The following is a 22,054-nucleotide window of genomic DNA, read 5'->3' on the forward strand; positions in this document are numbered from 1 at the left end:
TGCTTACATTCCTCATGTTGTTGGTGACAGGTTTGGTATTTACAAGGAGGAACGTGATGACAGAATTCAAGAGCTGACATACTGATAAATTAAAAAAAAATAATAAATTCAAGAAAGCTTGCTAGAATAAATAACCTCAATATGATTATAATTCCTATGTACTTTTTGTAAAGAAAATTATTCATTTATCTTCCTCCTCAGTTCCTTGAGTGAACCAAGACCCAAGACAACTATAGTTACCTACATTTCCTTCTCATCCCTGTAGTCTAAGAGAGAAGTGTGCAATCAGAAGATTTGAGAGTTGGAAGATTATTTCTTCATTCCAAGCACTCATAGAAACAATCCAGGATTTTCAAATTCTGCTTTGATTTCACAAAACTGCTCCTTTTCTTGAACTTAGAACAGAATCTTAAAGGCTTTGAATCCACACCTAGCAAAGTTAATCAGTACTACTATCAAAATGCAGTGAGAGCACATTGATATAACCATATGTAAACAATCATAGTGAAACACATAGGCACAATCACAAAGAATGCATGGAAATCAGAGGTTTGTTCCACTGAAATTTAAATTGCAATGAAGAATTGAACTCATCAAAATGACCCCCCAAAAAGCTATTGGACAACAGACTTTGCAGCAGAGAAAATATTTGAATGGTACCGGAAAGGTACAAGGGCCAAGGTTGTTAGAGAAAGGAAGGAAGCCATGAGGGGAATGCAGACCTTAGGGCATTTGAATTAAATGGGCAATTAAAACCACTGTTGATAGCTAAGCATTGGTGAAACGCTAGGGGACAGCACAGAATTCTAACACTTTATATCGACAAACGAGAACACCTAGTATCTACAACCAACTCATTTTCAGCTCAGCTTGGAAGACCAAGTTATGATTTCCAAAAAAAATGAGTTAAGCCCTGTATTATTTGAGTAAAAAATGTTAGTTCTCTTTGATCCTTAGGGTGAGGGAGACTTTTCTTATGAAAAGCACTCATCAACTTCACACATTAGACTAAGAGAGGCTGTTTCTGGTGCTTTAAAGTTTCAGAAGCCCCCATTAGGGAGGTCCTAATGGACCAGGACCATAACTGATCAGAGCGACAACTGTCCAGCCTGCTCAGAGAATGCAGCATGCCATGCACCTTTCCCAGCGGAGGACAAACACAACTTCTAAAACTAAAAGCCTAGAAAGAGATTCAAGAGCAGCACACGAACATAACTAAGGAAATAACTGCTCAAATAACAGTGTCAAAATGTTAATTTTGTTCAGCAGGAAATACACCCGGGATCTGAAGCACACCTATGGTCTATGCCAAAGCAGGTTGAGATAATTTCATTTTCATTTTGGTTTTATTACTTTGAGATAGCATGTTTTCAGCAACTAAATGAAATGGAAAGTGCTAATATGAGCTGCTGAGAGCCTAAAAATTTTGTTTCAATTCCAGGTTATTTTGGAATGTGAAAGCTACTTGCTGCTTGGATCCATGACAACCATGTAGACACTATTCACTTTGACAATCTGCACCAGCATGGTAAGCCATATTCCAAAGAGTGAGTCGCACTGGTAATTGTGTTGTGCAATAAGCTGGGGTGAATAGGTGTACAAGGCTTCATTTTTCTGTCTCAAAGAGAGTAATATAAAAACTATTAAACAACATAAGCAAGAAGCAAGCAGGATATGGCAACATACCTTGATTTAGGAGCACTGTTTTACACACAAGATTTAAGTTTCCCAGAATATCTCAGAAAGGATGTTGCTAAGCAAAGATGATGTCAAAAAGAGTATTTAATTAAGATGCCTGAATGCAATTTATAGGACTAACAGCCATGCTCCAAACTATCACCAGCAAGCAGAAAAGGGAAAAGGTCCAAATACAAAAAAAAACCACAAACAAAAACACACAAAAAAACCTTTTCACTCAAGTTTAAGAACAAATATAGAACTGTTTGTCTACCTTGGGGTCAAAAGCCAATTACACACATCAGACAGAAGTTGACAATCAAACCAGTTATCATTGGATGTAATATAAGGAGTATGCTGACAACTTACCAACAGTTGTGACCCCCAGCAGCTCTCCTTTCTGGCATTTTCATTTTACATTTCTACAGAATTACAGGAATTTCCTAGAGGATTCAAAATAAACAAACAAAACCCAGTAATAAATTAAAGAAAAACCCTATAGCTAACATACTACAGAATTTATTAGACAAAAGGAATTTACAGCAGTTAAGAATGCACTTGAAAGTTTAGTTAAACAAGCTACCTCTTTTGAATTTTTTCAATGAAATCTGCATCCTTTCATAACTCGACAATGGATTTTATTTTTCATTTTATTTTCACTGTATGCATAAACGTTTTGGCCATGACTTACACACACACAAAAAAAAAAAAAAAAAAAAGGAAATTAAGACAGAATTATATTGCAAGTAAGATTAATAGATATCTGAACAAAAATTAAAAGGACTAACTAATTAATTAATAATGATAGCTATATTTAAAAAAAAAAAAGAATAGAATAGAATAGAATACAAAAAAGGACAAAAAAATGACCACAGTAAAAGGTTGCATAAAAACAGGACTCATTCTTCATAAGTTTTATTATTCACTTCACATAAAGTACTGACCACATCTTTAACAGATGCACAAAAACATTCAACCCTTTGTAACAGTATAGTAGGACTGAATATGGCTATAAATCTACAAAGTGCAGCACAAACATTAAGCTCTGAGAAGGATATGAAATGGTGACATACGGGACAACTTAAGTGACTTGCTCTAAGGTCAACAGAACAACACAGTGAATCAAGGCTTAATGAATCCCAGATTCTCCTTAGCAATGAGTCACATCAGATATCCAGGCCACTTTAATTTGCATTTAGTTTTCAGTCATATTTCAGGCTTTGAATAAAATGTCATCTAAATGTCACCCATGGGTCAGACACTATGCAGTGTTGTCCTGTTGAATCTGTAGGCAAAAAACAATCATGAAACTATATATACAGCCGAGGTACTTTCAAACCTGGAAGTTAGATAATGAAGTAATGTAAGCCAAGCTGAGATTTTTCAAGTTATCACTCATGCAGAGAGATGCTGAGAATGAAAGAAAGTACATGGCTCAATTTCTAAAGCCCACAGCAAAATATGTTGCCCATTTCACAGAAATGAGCATGACTTGGTAATTAATGGTCGTTATAGGTTTGCACGCACACACAAATCCACATGGGGTCACATTTCAAGAAACAGTGAAAATACTTGTATTTTTATAGGAGGAAAAGCATCTGCATTGCAGTATTGTTATATTCTAATTCTACAATTATCTCATTAATTTATTTGTCTTTTTAGAAATTCTTAATACAAAACATTTTCCTGAGCTTTCCATTTAGCTGGAGCACATGTCTGAAAAACAACAGCTTTATCAATATCTAGAATATTATTGCAATGCCAGAGGCATTTCTTAAGTTTCAAAGTTTGTGAAGATCTGAAGGGTGAAGTTCTGACAAGCACACATGAAGTTTTAACTATACTACAAATATCCTGGCTCCCAGAAAGAAAAAGAAAAAAGAAAACACATAGGAAAAAGTCCCATAATACTGCATATTTGAAAGTTTTCTAATTTTACTGTTATTGTTTAAACACTCCACATGAGTCCTAATCCACTGTAGCAAAGCTTATGCTCACTTTAAGCAGGTTAGCATTCCAGTTCAGCTCAAGGGGATGAGCATACTACTCAAGTGATTTATTTGATCACTGTCTAAATATAAAATTCACAATTGTACCAAGAGGAGGTTGCTGTAGTTCCACATTGTTTACTGTAGACATTTAATGCCTCAGAGTATCCCTCTTACTTATCTGTGTGCATGAAAAAACCACTTGCAAAGTGTTTTACTATTGCAGGACCAAGACATTTAAAACAAATCTTTCAAGCAGTCAATGGAGTACAGTCGGAAAGGTAGGACTTTTTTTTCTCCTTGTGTAGGTTTAAAAGTTACTGGCCATTCACTATTGTGACTTCAGCATTCCACAATATAAACCATCTCTCTCTATAGCACTCCACAATATTTTTCTAATGCTCAGCTGTGATAAGCACTAGTGACAGAACAGAACTGTGCTTCTTTCCAGCCCATAAGCTCCCTGATGTAGCAAATAAAAGCATTCCAGTTTCCATTCTGAAGCTTAGAAAAAGGCACTGTACAGAAGAAATACAGAAATACAAATTTGAATCAATCTAAGACACTTAACACAGGTGAAAATTGGCATAAGAAAATGTGAAAATGCAGGCAAGTGGTATGGGAAGAACTGGAAGAATGGAAGGCAAGCAGAGGAAAGAGGGTGATTTGGGAAAAGAGAACTAATTGGAAAAGGATTCATTTGGTTTGAGAAGGAGAGCACACTGACTTCTAACAGTTGCCCTATAAAAAGCTGCAGGTTATGCCATTAAATGGTCAAGCACAAAAGTCTAACATCCTGGCAATTTTTAGAAATTTCCTTGGTCAGTGTGTTGGATTCGGGGGGGCAGGCAGTGGGAAGGAGTTTATTTTGTTTGGGGGGTTTTTGGTGCTGGTTTCTTTTTTTGTGGAGGGCAAGGTTTTGCTGGGTTAGGTTTTTTAACTTTTGTTTTTACAAAAGAGAATCATTGACTCCTTCCAACTGCTTACGGCTTTATCCAATTTTCTTCATATTAAAAGAGACGCTGATGTTCTGGGCACTACAACCATACTACCACAATACCTGCCACTAGCAATATTTCATATGATATAAACAAATCAGAAGCATCTGAAATATTCAGGACAAGATGATTTTTGGGCACACTAAGCTTCAATTGAATACCAGAGCTGAGATCACATTTCCTGCATGGCCTAAATCCTGCCCAAAAGCATATACACAAAACACTCCAATCCTGTATTTGAAGCAATCTCCATGGACATCCAAGTCTATTTTCAGAATATTGCTCCCTGAAGTAAAAATGAACGGCATACTTAAAGGATAAAGGCCTGCTAAACTCCAGCAGTGTCTCTTCATACTCACTTCCAAAGACTCAACAGGGAAAAAACAATCTAACAAAGAAGCACTGAACCTTTCCATAGAACTGATATGCAACCAAGAGTTTTTGATAAGCTAAAATGACAGAATTAGAGGAGTTAAGCTGCTTAGACTTCATTGCTGATTTCCTAAGTTTTATTTTCTTAGTTTAACTTACAAGAATTTCACAATATCTAAAACATAAGACATCCCCACCTCTCTCTCCTTTTCCTGCACCAAGGTCACCTAAAGATTCAAAGTCTTTCAACAGCATATTTTAAAGGTTCTGTTTTCTTTGGCCCCAAATTTCTGCAGAAGGCCAATAAATTATTTTTGCACAGAACTCACAGGCAAATACAAGAGACAATGGCTTCCAGCAGATGGGCCAACAAAGAGCTTGATTTCATAGTGTACAGAGTGCTACTATGCTGCAAGTGGCACTGTCTGACAATACACATGGAACAACCACAGAATCCCAGAATAAGCTGAGTAGGAAGGACCCCACAAGGATCATCAAGTCCAGCTCCTGATCCTGTACAGCACCATCCCCAAGAGTCACACCATGTGTCTGAGAGCTTTGTCCAAATGCTTCTTGAACTCTGTCAGGCGTGGTGCTGTGACCACTTCCCTGGGGAGCTGTTCCAATGCCCAAACATGCTCTTTGTCGGGACGAATCTTTCCCCGACATCCAGCCTAAACCTCCCCTGAAACAACTTCAGGCCGTTCCTGAACTCTTGTCCTGTAACTGGTTACCACAGAGAAAAAAATCAGTGTCTGCTCCTCTTCTTCCCCTCATGAGGAAGCCGTAGCCTGCAATAAGGTCTCCCTCTCAGTCTCCTGCAGGCTGAACAGAAAAAAATACCTCAGAATATACTTAAGAAGCATTTGGGCTTGTGAAGTTTTTCTCACAGACTAAATCCTACACCAGTATGCTGTAGCTTTCATGCTCACCATCTAACGTTCTCAATTTTTCTAATGTCTCAAGTAGGATTTCTCATTGATAACAGCATCCATAAAACTGATACAATAAAAATGGAATTATTCCAGGAGGCTAAAAAAATTAGCCTTTATATATATATATATGGCACGCTCTAAGGCAGGCTTCTCAATCCTGCCATTGGAAAAGGAGCAAAATATAAACTGTTGCCTTAGGAAGGCTGACCTGAAACAAGGACAGGACAAAGTTAGAAAATAAATATTTATTGAAAGGATCCCATGGCAGCACCATCTCAAGACCAGATTCTAGAGCTGTTTCTATGTTAAATGTTTTAAAAATAATTGGATACAACCAAGGATTTTCAGGTGAAGGGCTGGAACCCAAGAATCCATCCTCCAAAATGCACAGCTGCACAAGATCACACAGAGACACTTTAACCTCTCAAGAGAAATGACATTTCAGATCCAGTCCCTCTGTTACATAAAAATTGGCTATAACTAATTTGAAGCTCTGCTTGTGTTGCCAAACACAGATCCCCACTCAGGTCTAGCCTAACACAATTACTGACTCAAATATAGTTTCTCTGCTGATTGTTTCTTTCACATGTACATGACCATCTGCTTCCCTAGTCTCTGCCTTGTCACACATTTAGACCATGAATCCCTTGGGAAGGAGCACATTTCTGTTTGCCTTAATACAATATAAAACTAAATAGGATTCAGTGTTTTAGGCCCCACTATTAAAATAAGCAATTATATTTTATGGGATTGGTAATTTTAAAAGTCAGGAAATGTAAACTTCAGTAATTTAAGTACTAGACTGTGTAAGTTTGATAAAACCAAATGTAGAAAACAAGCTTAGCTGAAGAGGAAATGAATGAGTGTATGCTACCAGCTATATTTCGTTTTCCTTTATGCAAACTGGCTAATGATTGTGGGAGTTTTACCCTTTTCCCCACTCTTCCTTTTACTCTTTGAAAATAAAACATTTTGTATGGTAAATAATGTGGGTAGGGAAATGTTCCGTGACCTAGTGCTGTGAATAATGAGCAACTAGTCAGAGAGAATGTATTTCCTTTAAAGTATCTTATAAATATTTAAAATCAATTGCAAAGAACATAACAGGAAAAAAATTCTGTGTCCAGATCACCTCCAAATTGCAGCCCTTGCACCCTCTAGGGCACTCTGTGGCAGCTGTACCAGGTGTCACAAGAAGGCCCACCTCCAGTGTGAGCTGGCCTTTCTCTCTCAACTGCTTGTAAAAGAGTCGACAGCTACCGACTGAGACAGTAGTGAATGAAATAGTACAAGAATGACTTCTTAAAAACAAAACAAAAAATAAACTAACTAACTAAAAACAAAAGCAACAGCAACAGTAACGCAAACAAACCCTGAAACTGTCAAGGTAGAAAGAATAAAACATGGCACTTCATATGCTGACAAATACGGTCAGGAAGCCAGCAGGAGTAAGCATAAGATCTGGCTGACCTTACTGGTTTGAAAAGAAGGACATTGTTAGGAGGAGCCTAGCAGGACTTAACATAGCTATGCATATTATTATTAGCTTAGGCAATGACTAACAGTTACAAATCAAAACAGAACACCTTTTGTAAAACTGATAGCATCTACTTTTCATTACTTTTCCCTTCTGCCAACACACCCACAAACAACAAGAGCAGGTGTGTTCAGGCAGTACTGGTAACACCCAAACTTCCCTGCCTTGAGACCTGCCCACTGCTGCCTCCCGGTTTGGGGCAAAACAGCTGCATGAAAAAGCAAGAATGTGAAGGGGCAATGTGGGAGCAGAAAACCCATCAGGATCTGAAAAAAACACAGCTAGATGCCTGAAGGTATGGGAAGGGGACAGCTGTAAAGAAGTGGAGCAGTTTCTAATGTTGCATTTGCATCAATCCAGGTTCTCCCCATTCCAGCTGAAATATTTACACTGGCACCTAACAACTGGCAGGTACTGCCATTGCCAGTTATACTGGTATCGTTTCTTGGCAGTACAGCTACACATATGTAAGACAATTGGCACATATTTTTCCAGTATAAGCAGAGCACACTAAATCTGACCTTTTCTCTACATTTTGAGAAATCGAGTGTAGGCAAGTATTTCCATTACTCTGACCACCCAGACTGCCAAAGTAGCTTCTCATCAGATTGTAGGCAGACACCACGCCGGCAGGATGCTCTTCCCCTATGTCACAGCATGCACCCACAATTAGGGGGCACAACTGACCCCTCTACAGCAGACACACCTCTCAGCTAGGAGACTTTACTCTAGCTTGGATGCTGCTATGAACAATCCAAAGATATAGTACACCATTTATTCTATTATAGTACTATTTCACGTACATGGCAGTTAGGGTTGACTGCTACCATTGTGATCCTGGAACAAAGATAAGTAGTAGAAAGTAGTTACAAAGATAGCAGCTGCACATTTTTGTCAACTGTTACTATTGCAAATTTCCTGGATAAACACTTAATACGCCTATACTTTTTCAGATGACACAACACAAATAAAGGTTAAAATCGTGATAGCATATTCCCACTCCTTATTTGGGGAGTAGGGAATACTTTGGTGATTAGCGATGCCATATTGATGGCTTGTCCGTGTCCTGGTTTAGGGCAAATTTGGGAAGATACCTCCTAATGGGGTCTCTCCAGAAAGCAAATTCAAGCAGCCCCTCCCCCAAGCTGGTTCGGGGAAAGATTTCCTTGGACAAAAGTGGCAAAAATCTGCGAAGGGGCAGCTGGGCTCGCCCAGTCTCTTACCAGTGCCCCCGGAGCTGGATTGCCGTGTCCCAGGCCCCGGTGGGCCGCAGCCGTCAGCTCCCGGTGCTCTTCCGGGCCCTCAGTCTAGAGCAGGATCGAGCAGCTCCAAGAAAAAGAAAATCCACACTCCTGGGAAACTTCTCTGCCTTGGCTAGCCAAAAAACTAACTAAAAGCAAAGGAGAGCTCTCTCCTGCTGTCCACTGCAGACAAGAGTGTCTGTGTGAAGGATGCGGGGGGAGCAAGTGCAGTCTCTGCAAACAAACTTCGCGCTACTTTTTCTCCCCCTTCGCTCCTGGAACCAGTCTTAAAGGTACAGAACTTAATATCCAACGTAATCACAACAGGCGTGGGGGATACAAGCATCATAAAGTCACCCCAGGACAATCTGGCAAGTATAGTGCTTGTTATTTGGGTATTTGATATTCATAGAAAGGCTAGGTTTGGAAGGGCGCTTAAGGACTATGTAGTTCAAGTCCCCCTGCCATGGGCAGGAATGCCACCCATCAGATTGCTCAGGACTCCATCCATCCTGGCCTTGAACACTTTGAGGAATGGCACATCCACAGCTTCTCTGGGCGACCTGTTCCTGTGCCTCCCTACCCTACACTCTGAGTAAAGAATTTCTTCCTAATATCTCACCTAAATTTCTCCTTTTTCAGTGTTAAACCATTCTGCCTTGTCCCATCACTATCTACCCATGTAAAAGGTTGCTCTTCTTCATTTTTATAAGCCCCCTTTTAAGTACTGGAAGGCCACAACAGGGTCTCCCCAGAGACTTCTCTTTTCCTGGCTGAACAACTCCAGCTTCCATAGCGTGTCTTCAGAGAAGTCCTCTAGCCCTCTGAACTTTTAAATCACTTTGCTTTTTAATCTCCTTAGAAGTGTGGGACTTTGCTAATTAGAAACAATTCCATTTAAGTTGGTCACTTGGTTTGCTTTGCCCCTTGCTGTGACTGTTCAAATACCTTTGTCATTTAAGGATTCAGTTATTCTTCCATGTATTACCTTGATGAAGCAAAAATATTTTGTGGTATCAGACCTACTTCCTCAATAATGAAAAAACTACTCTATGTCAGAATACAAAGCATCCAAATTTATGAGGCTATAACTGTGAGAAGTCTTTAATTTTCCACATAACAAGCAACACATGCTTCTGATCAATGAGGCATAGATTTTGATAACTGGACTGATTAAACCCACTTTTCTCCCTTGAAGAAAACACAAGTCTAAATCAGTTTCATGGCCTTACTGAGAAAAAGCCTAATTTATATCACTAAATCCCACACACAACACCAACAACAACCTTCATGTCTTGAATAGCACGCAGAACACATCAAATTCTTCCCTCATGGAAATAAACAGCCATTGTCTGTACACAGTGTCTGTGTGTAATATCACCCAGAAGTTTGATACTTTATTCATGAAAATGCAAAGTATCAGGCCACCTTGTACAATGTACAATCCATGGGTTTGATTCACCCTGGCCAGGGAGAAAGGGAAAAAAATCACCTTAAAAATACATTATCAGTCTTAATAACTAATGACAGTGTATGAATTATTTGCATTGAAGCAATGATCATATTTATCCATAGAAAACAGGGGTTCAGTTTGAAAATGAACAAGTAGAGGCTGGCAATGGGAGCCAAACTTCCTAATCTGACAGCCCTAAGTTACCACTGTAGTTAGGCTGTGACTCAAGAAGTTTTATACAAGTTTTTGAGGAGTCTCGATATGTCAGCGTCTCCTATCTTGACTAGTAGCTGTACTAGAAATGCAAGCAAACTGTTCAGTAGGCAAATAATATTCTCAGTGGAGAATAAAACTGGCTGACAGACCTGTGCAGCTCCTCAGCTCCGTAAAATAAAGAAAAATATGACAATCAGCAATAACTTCAGTAATAACCTTGTGCTGGCTGGATAGCATAAGGCTCTTTCTGACAGACACTGACACTCCTTATTCCCAAATACAGAGCCTTCCTCCCTCAGATCAGGAGTAAGCTGCACCAGAAAAAGCACCTGCACAGTTTTCTTTTCTTGCAGAGCACGACAGATAGGAAGGACTGCAGGGTGACTCAAAGTCAATCCACTGGTCATACTCTGTCAGCAGCATGGCACAGCCAGGTATCTCACTAGGGCTGGACTGCAAGATGGCTGAAGCACAGGAACAACACCTCAGTGCTGTACTTTAAGGAAGTGTGAACAAAAAGACTGAAGTCAATTCAGCTAGCAAAAAATAGCCAGACTAAAACAGCCCATGAGGAAGGATCAGCTTCCTGTAAGGGATCATATTACAGTTCCTCAGTTTAGTCCACTTATTTAAAATTATATATGTCAATTGAGTTATTCCCTGAAGCACATTTAAAATAAATTTCCAGATTAAGATTCAGTCAGGAAAAATGAAATTAGATTTTAGTCCAGCTCTGAGTATTGGTCTCAGTGACAATTTGAGCACAGACTGTGCTCTCCATAGATCATGATAGAATAATAGAATAGTTTGGGTTGGAAGAGGTCACCTAGCCCATACCCTCTGCAATGAGCAGGGACATCTTCAAGTAGATCAGGTCATTCAGATAATTCTGGGCACGGGATACTTTGGGTTCTCCTGCTCCCCAAGCCTGCACCTGTTCTGAGATCTTCTTGTCTCAAAACAGTGACTAAGGTCAGGGAAAAACCCACAGGATTTAAGTGCTCTCTGTATTTTAACTAAGACTGTTCTTACAGGTTATATTCATCCAATAGTAGTGATTAGCCTGCACAGTGTGTGGCTAAGTTATGTTCCTCATCTTTTTTCCTTTACATGGTTTTCCCTGTTACTCTCTTCCCCCTCTAGCACAGGCTGGTAATATTTTCTAGTGTATATTTACTAGCTTTCTAAATTTCTAAATATAGTTCCTCTCAACTCTACCACTCCTCCTACAGTTTTTCTGTGCCTCTTTTATACTATCTGTCATCCAGATCAATTATTCCTCTGCCTCCACACCTCAGTAACATAACACAAAGACTCGTAGAATGGTTTGGGTTCAAAGGGACTTTAAAGGTCATCTCGCAATGAGCACGGACATTCCACTTCCTTCCTCCAGCCCAGGCACGTCTGAGCCTCTGTCAGACCTAGCACATGCTGAGGACAGTCTCTGAAATCTTCTGAGAGGTGTGAATGCCTACTGAGCACAGAAGGCAAACTGCACCTCCTGTTAGAAGCTTGTCAAGTGCTAGAGCTCTCTAAGGTTATTCCCACCCCACATTCTCCATATTTCTTCTGTGCATATTTCTATGCAAAATACTTTCTCTTCCCACACTTGCCTCTGTGCATATGTCTCCTAGCTGGTTAGAATTTGGCATCTATGTTAGCAAAATATACCAACAAAGTAAATTGTGTTTGTGTTACTACAATGCAGATAGGCATAATTGTGATGAACAAGGATTTCTGTCCATTGCAAAGAGACTGGTAACTCAGGGCAATATCCTCAGAACGGACAAGTTTCACTGAGGAGTGGGAAACACAGCAAAGGGATCAGGAAGACACTGGCAGGATCGAGTCTGAAAGATGCCTCTACTGGAAAAAGTCATCAGAAGGAGGTGCCTCAGGCCCCTGGGAGATATATCATTCAGGCTCATCAGCCCAGATAATACCCATGTAGGAAAAAACTCCTTACTTGCTAAGGTAATCTAGAGTGGGAAAGGATGGAGGAGAGTAAAAAGCCAAACAACAAAAGCATAAGGGTGTGTGGGCTGAAAAAGCCAAACAAACTTTAAAAAAAAAAAAAAAAAAAAGATGCAAGTCAGAGTTTATCTGTTTGAGATCTACTAGAGAAGCTATTTTGTCTCCCTCAGCTTTCTGCCTCTGCTCCTGGCGGTGTCTAAAAGGAATTTAAAATGAAAATGAAACTCAAGACAGAAGAAAAAATATACCATGAACAAAAATAAGACTGACCTTTTTCTGTTTCCATATAAACTTCCAAGAATATTGAGAAACATGCCAAACCATTTTTATGACTCAAAAATATTTCTTCTTCCCATTTCATGACATTATCTCTTGTTTGCCTTTTATTTACTCAAAACACAGACACAGTTTAAATAGACAATATGAGTTATGTTATTATATAATTTGAAGTCAGATACCTTGTGTTTCTCAAATCTGATAAAGGAAAGCAGACTTCTTTTAAAGCACACTGTGGCTTGAAACACAAGGGTGTGGATTTGGAGTCAAACATTATTATTATCTTCACCAAGGTCTCACACCTTCCCTTGAAAGGGAAGTCCCACCTCATTCTCTTAGCAGGTACCACCATAAATGTTTTTAACCACCTCCCCTTTTTCAGCATTTGTATTACTGGGGTGAGATTTGTGTCCTGCTCTCCTCCGACTAAGACTAATTACTACCTCCTTCCATTGTGCGATATTTTTTCCAACTTTTTTTTAAGAAGTTGCTCTCTTGTATCATATTGCTTTAAAGGAAGAAAATTAGTCTTTCATCACATCAGGTCTTCCTTGTCTCTCTGTGAAGAATTATTTAACACACTGTAAGCACATTATATCTAGACTGTCTTTTGACACAGTCAGCTGAAGGTCTGCTGGGGTGGCTGGGGTAAACACACAAAGCTGGGCCTCATCCATCTCTTTCACTGAAGAAAAGGATCATAACTTTAAATGACACATGCTGATACTGAATATGCAAACCACAAGGCTATTCTACACTGTCACACTGCAAGAATCTGATTATTTTTGTAGAAACTGGTAGAAGCTCAGCCACAGAGATACACTTTAGGGGATTCAGCAGCTACGAAAAGCCAAAAAATTCAAGTTCAAAATTTGGGAGAGTAAAAAAAGTGAATTCTTGGCCTCCTTCATTCCTTTTACATGGGCAGCTCTGTCTCATTCCTCCAAATGCTCCAAGTGGTCCAGTCCACATCTAAAAAACTTTTTAAAAATCTCTACTTAACATTTTTGCAGAGCTTTAATGCCAGGTGATGTATTAGTGTTCAGGATTAAGTAACTAGTAATAACTAGTGAGAGACTTTTACAGGTGTTCAGAAAGTTCATGGTCAAGAAAGAATAATATCAAGGATTAATGGCAGTTTGATCTGAATTCTGAGAATATGAATGTTAAAGCCAAGGATTTTACTGCCACTTTAGACAGGCAAGCTTTTTTTTTTTTTTTTTTTTGGGGGTGGGTGGGGGGCACAGAGAATAGCCCCCAAGGTGTTTCACAAGAGAGCATTCCACATCATATCATATTTGTCTGAATTTTTCTCATCAATTTAGCAGCACAGCATATCTGACAGAACAAACATTTAATAAGGATGCAATGTTTCTAAATTCAGTATCAGTTTACATATTATTCATTGCTTGAAGTTTCTAATGCTCTTTTGTTCCAAGCCCGTAGCACTTACTTGACTCAAACTGCTCCCTACAGCAGCTTATTAGTATTATTTATCCATTAATGCAACTGTGAACATTTCACAATACACAAGTCTTTAGAGCTCAGTATCTAAAACAAGATAAGTAGGATTAAAGCATGATTTTTCATGCTATAAAAGCAATTTTTTCCTCAGAACAATTTTCCAGCTTGACTTGAAAGATTATCATAAATAGAAGGGAAGGGTAAGGGGGGGAAAAAAGCCAGTGTTCAGGCAGTGACATTGTAAAACTATATTCCTATTTCAGGGATGTGAAATAATTCATAAGGTAATGCAACATACATTGTTTTCAATATTTAAGAGTTTATTCATGCCACAGGGCAGATCCCACTGTAATTAATCAGTGGAAAAGCATAACGCAGTAGCTGCAGAGATAATTCCAACAGCAGCTGTAATTAAAACAAACAAACAAACAAAAGAACAACAAACACACACCATAAAACCCAGAAAAGTTCTTTCTGTGAAAACTACAACAGTAATTTCAAATTATAATTGCCTTCTATGAAGATCGCAAATGTCTTTACAGCAGAATAAAGGCCAGCAATTAGATTTTCTCAATGCTTAAAACCTATAAGCAGGGGGTTTTGCTTTTTAAAAAACTCACAAAATTTGTAAATAAAATCCCTGAGTAGGGAATCTCTGAGATAAAACTCTAAGCAGAAGCACCCTGACTTGAAGTGCTCACTCTCAGCTAGAAGCACCATCTATTGTTAGAGCTGGTCTACATACAAATCAGAACTGGGTTCATCAAACCTATAAACTTTAAAGCCAAGGCAAAGGCTGTGTGGGCATTTCAGTGGGCAATCCTCTTCAGACAAAAAACCCTGTCTCAGAATTCCTGCTATGATGTTGCTGGGGCATGTGGGGTGATAACACAGAGTACACGGTCAGCAGATATGTGGAAGGCAGACTGCAATTGAGGGAGAGAAGCAGCACCAGGAGAAGGGAAGCAAAGCAGCTGGTTGAAAAGCCATTCCAACAAGAACTCAGTTACATCAAGATGGCTCTCCTGATAGAAATTTCTGCTGCAGAATAGTTTGTGTGTACACAAAGACATAAAGCACAAAGACATATAAGCAGCTATACCCTAGGCTAAAACCAGCTGCTGAATGACTGTAGGCCCTTAGAGGCTCCAAGAATGAGACATCTGACATCAGGTATTTAGTTCAGCGTTAACACCAGAAGTACTCAGATTTTAGAGGGGAAATGTTTTGATTTACATTTCTACTAGCATAATTGCCAGTGTGCAGTTCAGGCCATGCCTGAGAAGAATAAATCAATATTACTTTCCTTGGATGTTTTGTAACTAAATTATTCCAGAAAATACCCTGGCCTTGCTTCATCAATTCCTGTTTTATGGGAAGTGAACCACTGTCCTTAGGCATTGGCAAACGTATGTGAGTTTGTAGAGTATCTCAAGAGAAAAAGAAAGAGAAAAGAGAAAAAGAAATAAAAATGGACTAAACATATTAAACAACCTGCCCTGACTTATTAACTTGAAATAAGATAGCCACCACCCATAAAGAATATTAGAAGTTTTAGGGGTTTTCAATGTTCAGATCTGGGAATTCAGTTTAGGTTCAGAACAGGGATGTTCTCAAGGATCCAAACCATTTCTTCTCAAAATACTTTGGCGTAAGAACCATATAATAGATAGTTCCTAGCAATTCACTGAATCAGGCAATGGTGTAGCAAAACACAGACAGACTCCTACTTCTAGTGAAACTCTGGAATTTTACTGTAGTAAATTCCTATTGAGGTGCAACATACTGCTTATAACAAAATGCCCATTCCGGGAATTTGTCTGTGCCTCACTAAGAGATAGTTCCACAAAAATGTCACCTCAGTGCTCAGTAGCTGTAACAGGGTCAAGGGATTGGAAACAAGATATTAAGCAAGAATAAACCTGCTTCTTTCAGGTTCCAAACACCTTGAGAACTCTGCATTTGTAGTTCCCACACTTCATTTGGATGGGATGTTAAAATACAAAAAGACTCAGAGCACAACACAAGGAAGGTTCATAGGCACAAAACAATGTCAGTATGGGTAACAATTAAATAGATGAGACAGTACAGGACCTCTGCTATGGTGACAATCGGATATGATGGTCACTACTTCTAATACAAGAACCACGAGGCACCAAATACTACTAGTAAAAAACAGGCTCAAGTCAAATAAAAGCAGGTGATTCTTCACACAGGCAAGGCTGGTCTGTGAAAGTACTGCGTGAAGGATGTGGTAGATGCTAGCAGTTTACTGTTTCAAAAAACAGTTGGGCAAATTTATGGTAGAGAACTTTACCAACAGGTGTCAAGTGGAAAAAAAATGTTAAAAAAAAGCCCAACCAAACAACAAACCAACAACCCACACCCAATACACTGACTTAAAATTCTCCAAATCATAAAATTGCTTAGGAAACTATTCTGAGAGAACATCACTATCTAAGAATTGTTAAATTCTTCCCCAGATTTTTCCTCAGTTGAAGACCATTGCCAATGCAAGACAACCTACAAAGACCTTGAACAGTACTCCATCCATTCTTGCATAGACATCTTACTTTTTAGCTAACAAAGCCCTTCTAAACATGAGCATCATTTTCAATGCAATTGCTCATACGTTAATTTCATAATGCTTCACTCACTCTGTCTCTCCCTTGCCTTCCCTTTCTCTCTTTTCAGATTAAGGAAAATCCAGATGGGGTGCAGGTGCTGCAAAATGATACAAAGGTACAATAGAACAAGAGTTGCTTAGACTGAATAAAAGAAAAGCATTAAACCATGTGTCTGTGTTCCCCCACACCTGTTGCTTTAAATTAGCCACTGTAGAAGGTTGGACTTTTCTCAAAGTTTAGAGCATCTTTAAGCATAGACATACAGACTTCCTATGAAAGTACTTTTACTTTAATTAAGGTTCACTTCTATAATTTCTGTCCCACAAAAGGAATTGTGTTGCATTGAAAACTCTCTTTAGTAAGGGTTTTTCTAATTTAGGTAGCATGAGCTTCCCTCAATTCAGCAGAACAAGGAGCACACACTATGTCAGATCCTCCCTCTCTCCCGAGCAACAAAAATGAACAGTTCCTTGCTCCCATCATAGCTGTTAAATCTAGTTCGTTGGTGGAAGAATTCCCACATTAAAATTCTCCCTAGAGAGGAGGACTAGTTTTATAAAGACAACATTTCAGCCCTACTTGAGGGTTAGTACTTTCCTTGGCCACTTCTGTAAAACAGGTAAGGAACTAGGGAAAAAATGGTGCTATGAGAGAAAAAAAGAAAGATTAAAAAACAAGAGAGGTCCTGGGAGAAATAAGGCAAGGAAATTATAGAGCAAGAAGAAGAAAATTGATCAGGAGGGGAAAAAAAAAGACAAAAGACTTGAAAGAACACAGGAAAAACAGGAAAAAATTGAAGATATTTTAGCAACTATATGAGGGCATATTAATTAGCAATCCATGTTATGACTACTCATTGGCTAATCAGCTCCCCAGAGAAAATAAAAAATAAGTCTGGAAACAAGCAATGACCAGCACACAGTTCTCCAACATCCTCCTTATGCTCCCGGTGAATCTCACAATGGGGGTTAGTTGTGATCAGTCCCAGAAAACAGCAGCTGATGGCATATTCAGCATTTGCATTCGGTTTAACTCATTCTCAGGACCCAAGGTAAAGTTCAGTGACACTCCTTCCTCAAGACTTTCAGTTTAAAAGGGAAGCTAAATCTTTTTTATTAATTATATTGATTAACATCATAAGTAACATTTCCTTTACAAATTTTCCTTACTCCAGCTATATCTTTGATCCAGAAGAAGTACAATCATCTGGATGCAATCATGAAGTAAACAGCTATAAATGCAATGAACAAGGCAGCAATAAATCCAAATTCAAAGAGAACAGTGAAAATGAAGAACCCAAAAATGAATTCCAGAAGGATGAGGTAAACAAAACAGAAAATAAAAATCCAGTAAACAGTACAAGAGAAACTCTCTGGAATCACAGAGGCAATGATTCTCAAGAGCACAGCCTTGTGGGGTATGCTGCAAAGCTTGATGTTGCAGTCAATGGTGGCAACTCCTGTGCTCAGCACTCCATGCTCATCCCCAACACAAGCCCAGTGAAAGAAACCAGTGAAAAGGGAACCTCCAGCCAGTCAGAGGCTTCTTCAGCCAGCAACAGAGAATTTTACACCAAATCAAATAGGTCTGGACAAGAACTTGACCTAGAGACAGGCAGTCAAAGTAAGGCAATCAGCAATGTGCCTAACAGTATTCCAGACTCCCAGTCTGCAGAAGACAGCATCTTTCTCAAAGGAAACTCAATACCGCAGACAGAAAACAGTGCCATAAGACTGCCAAATATTGATTATCCCCAAAATGGCAATCAAACGGGGAACTATGTTGAAAAATACAGCTTTTCAGTCAACTTTGCACATTCAGACCAAAACACTAGTGCTTCAGCAATACAGGAGCGGGACTTTTGTGTAATCCCACCTTCACCTGCGAAAGAGAGCAGTATTGAACCTTTTAAAACTGACTCTGCAAGTTTGACTGAGAGCCTTACTGGGGGTATCACTGCAGTGGCTGTTACCAAAGTGACACAGGTACCCACACAGACAAACCATAAAGATGTCAATAGAGGGACTGAAGAGGAAGACGCAGAAGTTGCAGCAGCTCTGGCTGCACTGGAAGCTGCAACAGCAGGAGAGGACCTAGAAGATGATGGTGAATACTAGATGGTTTGCTTCTAATACACTGGATAAGATCCAGGTCTTATTTCTGGATCCATATGAACAGATATACAGCACACATGGAGAGCTGTTATGAACAGCATATATAAAAGGAGTAGGGGCCAAACTTTGGCTGTTTTATACAGCCTTTTAATTTCTACTGCCCGAGGTACAGAAGTGCTCCCTTGACTAATGGTAATGCTCTTCTCTGTGGGCCCAAGAAGGAGGGCAAAGCATCATTTCTTCCACACGGAATATTCAGTTGTACATCCACCTCATCTGGACTCATGCAAGTTTCCTTTTTTCCCTCGTGAGGGTCTGTGCACACCGCATGTTCCAGGTTCACAAAGCTCCCATTATTTGAAATAGGACTGCTGAAGCCAGGGAGTTAGAATGCACAGATTTTCATCATTAGCAGAAAAAAAACTACATAAATGAGCCAAAGTTCTATGATCTACTGAAACATGAATCTGGAAGGCAGCTTGGACTGAACTTTACTGTGGCTATGGTTCCCTTATGGAATAAGCCTAAATCTGTGCATGTGCACCTGGCACTAGAATAACATCATTTCTCCCCACACACCTCTCCCTTGATTGTGTCTGAAACCCCAAGAGTTGGTGCTTCAGTTTCTTCAAACAGCAGAAGCTCAGCCAAATCCAAGAGAGTGGGTAACTTTCTGTTGGTTTAATGTGCTAAAGTAGCTCATGTAATAATTGCACACACACTATCAGAGAGGCCAGAGAGAGAAAACTCAGTCCCTACCAGTTTGGAGAGATTAAAACTGTTGTAAAATTACAGTCTGAAGCCTCTGAACTCCACTAAATTTTCCAGGTACATGTCACCTGTTTTAACAATACAGTTTTCAAACCAGTTGTGTCTCAAACATCCCCAGCAAGATATGTTTTGTTTATACAAAAACAGCAAGAGCCAACTAGACCCCTCCTTAGCTCTGCTGTAGCCCCTAAATTTACATCAGGAAAGGGACCGAGCTTCCAAACTGGATTACGTATAAGATCTGAAAATCGTTGCAATCTTGGAAGGGCTGCATTTCTAATGGGAGAAAAAAAAGGAGGTAGAGACCAATTTGGTGCTGTAGTATGAAAGTATGGTTGAAATAGAAAGTGCTTGACATTTTACACTGAAATTTTGTGGTTTCCAAGTTTTTTGTTAAAAAATCCTAATATATATTTTTAACCATATAAAAAATAATCTGATGGCTTTTGTACTTTATGCATTTTCTGAATATAAAAGTTACATTAAAGAAGTTCAATAAGATACAGCCCTCATTAGATACATGAAAACACCAACAATGTATTTGCCTACAGTATATGCTGATTTCAATTTCTCAAAACATTGATGATATTCCTAGAAGCAATTAAAACAACCTAAAGTCTCAGCTTGTAGAGAACTATATTCAGCTACAGGCAAGAGTCACAACATTGTATCTGTAAAATAAAAAAGCTTTATATGGTTTAAAGTATTGTAGTACTGTTGATTTCTCTACCCCTTTCCTATTTTAATAGGTCCTTCTAAGCCCTCTCGTAAGATATAAGTTTTGCATATGCATTTGTCTTTCAAACATTACTACAACACTGAAAGTCGGTGAAGGTGTCAGCACATTGCCAGTAAGGAGTTATGCTGAGAGTGCCACCAGTCCTGACTGTCGCTGCCCACCAGCCCAGGGCTCCCCCAGCCCTGCCCCAGGGCCCCATTCCCCCCCCGGGGGGGCAGACCTGCCACCGCAGCCAGGGACCCCACCAGAGATGTCTGTGCTGGGGCTGTCCTGGTGCTGTTGGCTGCCCCACGCCCTGGCTGTGGGATCCAGCCTTGCTATCCCCAGGGAACCCCACTGCACCCCACATCCCAGCCCCAGGGAGCCAGCAGCCCCTTGCTGCACCATGACATGAACCATGAAAAACAATTCAAGTCAAAAAGATGTTGAAGGAAGAAATGCAACAAATACCCCAGAAAACTCACCTGATTTTGTCAATGTCCACTCAATTCGATTTTTCTAACCTGAGCTCCAGCTTGAACTTCAAGTGCAAATCACAGCAAGTTTCTCACCTTGCTCCCCAAGCATTAAAAAAAATTAGAGGAGAGGCCCTGGTCAGACACAGCCCAGACAACTCAAACCAAGCAACTCTTTCATGGGCAACTGCCTGCAACCATGGGCCACCAGGCTGAAACAGTCTGCATGAGAGCAGCTGAGCCACAGAGCCACAGACAGTGCATGTCTTGCAGCCCAGGTTCTCATTGTCATAAATATAAGAGGTAAAACCCAGCCTAGAACAAGTCTATTCACTGCATTGGAAGTAACTGGTCAGGGTTCTCTCACAGAAAAAAAAAAAAAAATTGGGTACCTGCATATCTCAAACCTACATCATATGGAAAGTTTCCATAAAATAAAGCTATGACATGCAGACTTCTTTTATCTGCTAAGTAAAAAAGCCCAGTGCAGATTTTAAAATAAAAAAAGAAAAATAAAAAACCATTTGTATGCATTTTATATTTATGCATATGTTTCATGCATATACCTTCAAATCTACCATGATATCACCGAGTGTCAGGAATTCTTAGCCAGCTTTCAGACTACAGTACAATTTTCACAATAAATATGAAAGAAACACTTATTTAAGAAATAATTTTTAAATGCCATGCACAATTTCCTCCATAAAAATTAGATGTTAAATAATTATGTGAGAACCAAATCTTACTCAGTCCATCAGATGTTGATTCAAATAAACACAAACACTGCCAGCCTGAAGAATCCGTTTTGCTCAGGCAATTGTGAGAGTAGAATCCAGTACTTGAGAAAACAGAAAATTGCAGAGAAAAAAATGCTACTAGAAGCAAGAGTAAACTGTATTTCAAGAGTTCTCTCAAAAATTATACATTTTTTTAAGACACCCAGACACTGTAATTTCACCTCCAATCAACTACATTTCCTGTATTCTGAGGGGTCACTTATGAAGTACCATTTAAACCTTTCAGTTTTCCTTTCATACAAAAGAAATTAATATGGGAGCTGCCTGGCCAATATCTATTATTAGTAATGTTTCTGTACTTGATGCAATCCTTTACAGGTAAGTGTGAAGGTATATGTAGGGATAAAGAACAGGCAATAGGATGGAAAATTATGATAGGAGTTGGTATTTCTATGAAACCTTTTGCATCTTGAAAGCTCA

The 22,054-nt window shown here is 39.3% G+C and overlaps 1 protein-coding gene across 1 annotated transcript; it reads left to right on the plus strand.

The window, feature by feature from the left end:
• Positions 1-598: 598 nt before the first annotated feature.
• Positions 599-19,075, plus strand: C5H4orf19 (chromosome 5 C4orf19 homolog). Its single transcript, XM_040064242.1, has 4 exons — positions 599-667; positions 1,462-1,528; positions 3,892-3,946; positions 17,933-19,075. The coding sequence occupies exons 1-4, from the start codon at positions 599-601 to the stop codon at positions 18,873-18,875; spliced, it is 1,134 nt and encodes a 377-aa protein (XP_039920176.1). The 3' UTR covers positions 18,876-19,075.
• The last annotated feature ends 2,979 nt before the right edge of the window (positions 19,076-22,054 follow it).

This window comes from Hirundo rustica, chromosome 5 (genome assembly GCF_015227805.2).
Source record: "Hirundo rustica isolate bHirRus1 chromosome 5, bHirRus1.pri.v3, whole genome shotgun sequence".
NCBI lineage: Eukaryota > Metazoa > Chordata > Aves > Passeriformes > Hirundinidae > Hirundo > Hirundo rustica.

Excerpts from the sequence above, each read along its gene's own strand:
- C5H4orf19 (XM_040064242.1), top strand. The coding sequence starts at position 599 with ATGACCCCCCAAAAAGCTATTGGACAACAGACTTTGCAGCAGAGAAAA. Across the intron at positions 1,529-3,891 it reads TGACAATCTGCACCAGCATG|GACCAAGACATTTAAAACAA; the intron begins GTAAGCCATATT and ends TTACTATTGCAG. Across the intron at positions 3,947-17,932 it reads AATGGAGTACAGTCGGAAAG|CTATATCTTTGATCCAGAAG; the intron begins GTAGGACTTTTT and ends TCCTTACTCCAG.